At 39.0% G+C, this 6,377-nt stretch overlaps 1 protein-coding gene across 1 annotated transcript in view; it reads left to right on the forward strand.

Annotated features, from left to right (window-relative positions):
• LOC107664595 (1-phosphatidylinositol 4,5-bisphosphate phosphodiesterase epsilon-1) overlaps positions 1 to 6,377 on the forward strand; it is a 77,754-nt gene that overhangs the window by 57,917 nt on the left and 13,460 nt on the right. The window contains exons 13-23 of the mRNA XM_016455205.1: positions 1 to 56; positions 1,836 to 1,958; positions 2,052 to 2,188; positions 2,286 to 2,524; positions 3,674 to 3,735; positions 3,874 to 4,039; positions 4,253 to 4,360; positions 4,445 to 4,561; positions 4,688 to 4,846; positions 5,664 to 5,793; positions 6,014 to 6,055. Of these exons, the coding sequence (XP_016310691.1) occupies positions 1 to 56; positions 1,836 to 1,958; positions 2,052 to 2,188; positions 2,286 to 2,524; positions 3,674 to 3,735; positions 3,874 to 4,039; positions 4,253 to 4,360; positions 4,445 to 4,561; positions 4,688 to 4,846; positions 5,664 to 5,793; positions 6,014 to 6,055 (1,339 nt within the window). The remainder of the gene's footprint in view (positions 57 to 1,835; positions 1,959 to 2,051; positions 2,189 to 2,285; positions 2,525 to 3,673; positions 3,736 to 3,873; positions 4,040 to 4,252; positions 4,361 to 4,444; positions 4,562 to 4,687; positions 4,847 to 5,663; positions 5,794 to 6,013; positions 6,056 to 6,377) is intronic.

Here is a 6,377-nt window from a genome sequence, read left to right on the forward strand (position 1 = left end):
CCTACACGCCCCCATTCGTCCCCCGTTCTCCCCGGCAACTCCAAAAGTCAGCCAGGGTAAGGCCACTCCCTCTTTAGAAATACAAATCCAGTGCATTCCCAGAGAGCACACAGGCTTCTATACAATGTGTTTTATGGGTTTAGCATGTTTTTGATCCTGTTCTTTTAAAGATATTTTCAGATGTTTGTATACAAGAAGGATGCAACATGAAATATGCAAATAAAACAACATTAAACCTCGTTCACAATGTATTTTCCTTACATAATCTGACACATTTTTAGTAAAATAGGATAACGTGTAAGATTTTTAGCGTTTTTTTTACTTTTTAAATTTTATTCCATGAAAGATGGTTCCAGGTGCTTGAAGGATTTTAAGAGACAGTTCGCTCTGAAATTAAATTTGTCATAATTTATAACTGTTGTGTTGTTCCAAACCCATAAAGCTTTTTGTTTGTTTTTGTTTTGTTAAAGTGCCCCTATTATGCATTTTTAAGGTTCCTAATATTGTTTTGGAAGTATTTTACAATAGGTTTACAAGCATGCAAGGTCAAAATATGCATTTAATATCACCTTATTTTCCAAAGATTCTCATTAGTTCAAAGCAGTTCAAAGATTCAGTCTCTCTAAATCCCTCCTTTCCCTGAGCGTACTCTGCTCTGATTGGTCAGATGGCCCAGTCTGTTGTGATTGGTCTACCGCGTACAGCGCGTGTCGTAAAAACGATACGACCATTGCCATAGTTGCATATTTTCAACGCTCAATAGAAAATATAAACATTAATTATTAATCTTACTTACAGGTTGTGATTCAGTGGAACCAGCTGATCCAAATAAAGTGGGTACTGAGCCTTCTTTCAAGAGCAAGTGTTTTGTGAATCCCGCCATGAACTCCGTGAGATTAGAGAAGCAGTCGTCAGTAAAATGACGGGAACACAAAAAAGGATTGGGGTTGTATTGATTCTTTGCAGCCTCATCTTTTTTACTTTCACAGTGTCTTCTTAACATGACATTAACCACGTGAATAAGCTACAGTTTTTTTAGAGGCGAGTCAAGTTGTTGGTGGCCGGCCAACGTAGAACATAGGCGGGCATTATGCAAATGTTTTACCCCGTGACATGTAGCCGTCACAGAAGTGGGATTTTGAATTACTGACGACTCGTTTAGGCTGTTCAGAGTCGGTTCTTTCTTTTGGGAGATAACTTTATTTATTGTGCACCTTCGGCTTTACAACTTTGCAGATTGTTTACATTCACGTACAGCTACATTACACACTGCAAGAAAGGCAATATTCCAAATAGCGTAATAGGGACACTTTAATATTCTCTCGTCATTTTCCATCCATTACGACTCGTTTAGGCTGTTCAGAGTCGGTTCTTTCATTTGGGAGATAATAACTTTATTTATTGTGCACCTTCGGCTTTACAACTTTGCAGATTGTTTACATTCACGTACAGCTACATTACACACTGCAAGAAAGGCAATATTCCAAATAGCGTAATAGGGACACTTTAATATTCTCTCGTCATTTTCCATCCATTGAAACTCTATGCAGTCAACATTTTTATGCTTCAAAAAGTATCTAAAGACATTGTAAAAGTAATCCATATGAATTATGCTGTTTAATTCAATTGCTGTATATGATGAACAGACTTTGATTCAGGTGTTTATTCAATGCATATCAAACATAGTTAATGGTTAAGCTCAAGCATGCTTGTGTGAGGTGCAAAAACAAATCTCGATGGCTTCTTGCATAGTGAAGAATACATTGTATTACTTGTCTTGAAGCATGTAGTAAAAGCAGTTTTGCTTCAGAGCTGACTATGTTTGGTGTTTTTAGGGCCTGGAGCAGTCGGAGCTGGCATGGTCGAGGGAAAGGCTGCTTTAGGGGCTTCCAGGACCTCATGATCTCCGACAGCATCATGAGCTTTGTTGAATTTGTAGAGCTCTTCAAGTCTTTTAGGTAGAACACACCTTTCCCTCCAAAAAAATACTCCGTGTGTGTTTTGAATTTGGTGACTGTTGAAAGTTTCCCGTTTGTCTGCTATGTGTCCAGCATTCGCAGTCGTAAGGATCTGAAGGAACTCTTTGACACCTACGCTGTGCCTTGTAGTCGCTCAGGTCCTGACTCTATCCCACTCTACACCACACTGAGGATTGATGACAAACTAACAGGACTGCAACCGGATCTTGGTGGGCATGTGTGAATAATAAGAGTGATTTTTTATTTTTTTTAACCAGTGTAGATGATAAGAAGTAGGATGGTTTTACAAAGCTGATCTCTCCACAGATCTCCTGACTCGCAACGGCTCTGACCTGGGCCTTTTTATCCGCACACGTCAGCAAATGTCTGATAACCAGAAGCAGATTTCAGACGCCATCGCAGCTGCTAGCATCGTAACCAATGGCACTGGAGTGGAGAATTCATCGCTGGGTGTGCTGGGACTGGCCATCTCTCAACTCAATGACTTCCTGGTCAACTGTCAGGGAGAACATCTGAGCTATGATGAGATCCTCAGCATCATACAGGTGTGTGGAAGAACTCTCTGAAAGCTGATCTCGGCCAGAAAGTTTTATAGACTTTACTGATCACACCTATAAAGGTTACTTTGAATATGACAAAGGTTATTCCTGTTATGAAGCACATTAATATGCTTGTGTTGTAATTTACAGACTCATCTTTGGATAATGACACTGTGCTTCTGTAAAGCTGCTTTACGGTTGAACCTAATTTGTTTGATAAATGAAGAATTTTGCAACATTGACACCGTTATTGAACTGAACTGAATGAACAGAACTGACTTGAGCAGAATAATAATACCACTATTGTCTTTTTAGAGCTGCTTTACATCAGAATTTGAAAGGGGTCATATGATGCGATTTCAAGTTTTCCTTTCTCTTTGGAGTGTTACAAGCTGTTTGTGAATAGATATTTAATGTTTTTGTCTCATCGCTCCGGCCGGACAGGGCATCACAGTATGGTAGATGCATAACATTTCCGTCACACGCTTGAGGTATTCGGCCAATCACAACGCACTGGATAGCTGGCCAATCCGATGAGACCGATGAGCTTTGTAAAAAATTGATGCTTTTCAGAAAGGCGGGGCATAGAGGAGAAACAATAATGTACAGTATGTGGAAAATATGTTTTTTGAACCTTAAACCACATAAACACATTTCATTACACCAAATACACAAAATAATATTCTTTTTAGCAACATCATATGACCCCTTTAAAAAAATATTACAGAAGACTACAGGAAAAACATAAATAATTTTTCTGTCCTTTCAAAAATATATCCACTAAATTTGGCACCATTAATCTATCGGTCTTGTCTGTCTAACCTTGTTGAAGTTGTTTTAAACCTTGAAAAGACATTTTCAAGCCAACATTCAAACTTTGTTTTGACCAACATTCCTCCTCATGTTATTGTCAGAAAAGAAAATTGCTTACATTTCTGTCAGAGTGCTGTCAAGGGTTTGGCACGGTTTTAAAGATCTCAACGGTGGGTCATTATTTACCGTTAACAACATGCACAATTGATTCTTCCTTTATTAAGAATGAGTCGTTGACTGACAGTTCAATATTAACGTCTCACCAGCTCATAAATCACTTTGAGACATCTAATGATATGCATGCCAATGTAATAATATTTAATTTGTTTTTTGTTTGTTTAGAAATTTGAGCCTTCTTCAAACATGCGTCAGATGGGGTGGATGTCCTTTGAAGGATTTGCCAGGTTTGGTTTTATTAAACTTTTTCGACAAAATAATGTGGACCAGCAGTTTCGGAAACACAATATTTTGGCAGATTTGGATAATCTGCAGTATTCATATAATCTCTGCTACATGACCGAAAGTTAATCTACCTCTCGAAGGTTTCTAATGGACAAGGACAACTTTGCCTCTAAAAACGAGGAGTCTCAAGTGAATCTGGATGAGCTCCAGTATCCGCTCTCGTACTATTACATCGAGTCCTCTCATAATACGTACCTCACGGGCCATCAGCTGAAAGGAGAGTCTTCAGTGGAGCTCTACAGCCAGGTACATCTTCAGCAGAGCTTCTCTCTTTATCCTGAACCTGATCCAGGGCAAAACACATTTCACAATGCACTCCATAAATATGCTTGACGATCGCTGCTTCACATGCCGTCCTGTAGAAGTCACCTGCAAGAGAATGTAGCTGAAACCATAGCACGTGAATGATGCCTGCAGGTGTTTATTGAGTTCATGTTTGATTTATTGGTTCTGCCGCAGGTGTTGCTGCAGGGCTGTCGTAGCGTTGAGTTGGACTGCTGGGACGGGGACGACGGCATGCCTGTTATTTACCATGGACACACTCTTACTACTAAGATTCCCTTCAAGGTCTGTTAAAAATCAGTACATGAATAGACTTCTGTTGATTTTATGTATGTTTTCCATTGACGTAAATGCTCTTGTGGCCTGTAGGATGTTGTCGAGGCCATCAATCGTTCAGCGTTTGTGAACTCAGAGATGCCTGTGATTCTGTCAATCGAAAACCACTGCTCTTTACCACAGCAACGCAAAATGGCTGAGATTTTTAAGGTACTTGAATTTTTACACTAAATCAGAATACTTTGAATCCATCAGATGAATTAAATGGAACCCAGTTCAACCTTCTTGTTTGGCCGTTTCTTGTGGAAAGTAAACATTGTTTATTTTGCTCTTCAGACAGTGTGTGGTGAGAAGCTGGTGACCAAGTTCCTGTTTGAGAGTGATTTTGCAGATGAGCCTTTGCTTCCGTCTCCCCTGCAGCTCCGAGGGAAGATCCTACTGAAAAATAAGAAGCTGAAAGCTCACCAGGCTCCAGTGGACATTCTCAAACAAAAGGTAGATGAGAGGAAAAAATACCTAGATGTATGGGGACAATACAAAACCGATTTCAAGACTATTGAAATCGGTTCTTGATTTTCAAGACTGGTTTGTGCACAGTTTATCGAATTGTAGCAGCCACATAATCAGGCAAATTTGGCTAGCTCTTTTTTTGTTTTTGCCTCTTTTTTTGTTTAAATGTCTTGACTAGGTCCTGTTTTAATCTGGGGATTTTTTTCATAATTTTTATCTTCGTACACCTAAGGTAAGGCCTGTGTGCCTGAGACACCAATATCTGCTACACAAAATAAATATAATATAGCTAATTCTAAATGTAGAGATAATTTATACCATTGTTTTATATATATATATATATATATATATATATCTCGCCATATCAACCAGCCCTAAATTTGTTAAAGCATTATAGACAACAGTATGAGCTTTTGTGAAACTGCTTTGTATACTGTGAAAAGCGCTATACAAATAAAATTGACTTGACTGATCTGCACTGATTGCATGAATGCGTTTAAACATTTTAAAATGTCCTTAACTGAGCTGGAAGTACTACACTCATATTGGAAAGCACAATCAAATTAACCAAAATATTTAATAAACAAACATGCAAAGGGTAGGGAATGTGTGGAATTGTGTGAATGACAGACTTTCCAATTCTGTGGAAATCTGCAGAGCTTTAATGTGGTCTTGACTAACTGTTAAACATTTTTAGTATCAACAACTTTGATTGAGTCCATGAAGCTTCCATTTAACAAATCAAGAATGAATAGTTGAAAAGTTTTGGAACTTTTTTTGTGAACTTTTCCTTTTTCAAAAGGCACATCAGCTGGCTCACATGCAGGCCCAGGCCAACAACGGCACAGTCAGTGGAACATCCTTGGGAAACAATGATGAAGAAGAAGAGGAGGAAGAAGAGTATGATTATGATTATGAGTCATTATCTGATGGTAAGCATACTTTGCATTACTCAAGCTGGGGTGTCCTTTATTTCAACTCGAATGGACAGCAATTATTGGAATAGTGGAATTTTTTGTTCTGTTCACTAACTCTCTCAGGGTCTTTTACTGTTCTCACGGTGACACCTTCACTCTGTAGCATGCTGACCTTTTTCCACTCCCCCTCCTTTCTTTCATTCCCTTCCCTCTTTTTTTCCCTCCTTTTTCTTAGCTGATGTCCTCAATGCTTCCACAGCCTCTTATGGCCAGGAAGGTAAATTTATTGTGTGTGTGTGTGTGTATGTATGTGGGTAGTTGACAAATGGACATGGTTTAAAATATGGTTTAACACTTTAGGCTTAAAAACTTGCATTTGGTATTTGGCTTTTTTCCCCTCAAATTTGTAAGATAATTAAACCAGTCATTTGTGAAAATTGGGAGACTCCAATTAGACAATGCATATATACCAGTGCATTGGTCACCACAGTGCAATTTCTGCATTTTATTTGCTCAAATTTGGTGGAAAACGGGCGCGGGAAGATGCTTTCGGTTGGGGGTGCTGTGTGTGTCCGTGTTGGGGGGGGGGTTAGCGTCAC

The sequence above is a fragment of the Sinocyclocheilus anshuiensis genome, unplaced genomic scaffold (assembly GCF_001515605.1).
Source record: "Sinocyclocheilus anshuiensis isolate Anshui unplaced genomic scaffold, SAMN03320099.WGS_v1.1 scaffold287, whole genome shotgun sequence".
NCBI classification, from domain to species: Eukaryota; Metazoa; Chordata; class Actinopteri; order Cypriniformes; family Cyprinidae; genus Sinocyclocheilus; species Sinocyclocheilus anshuiensis.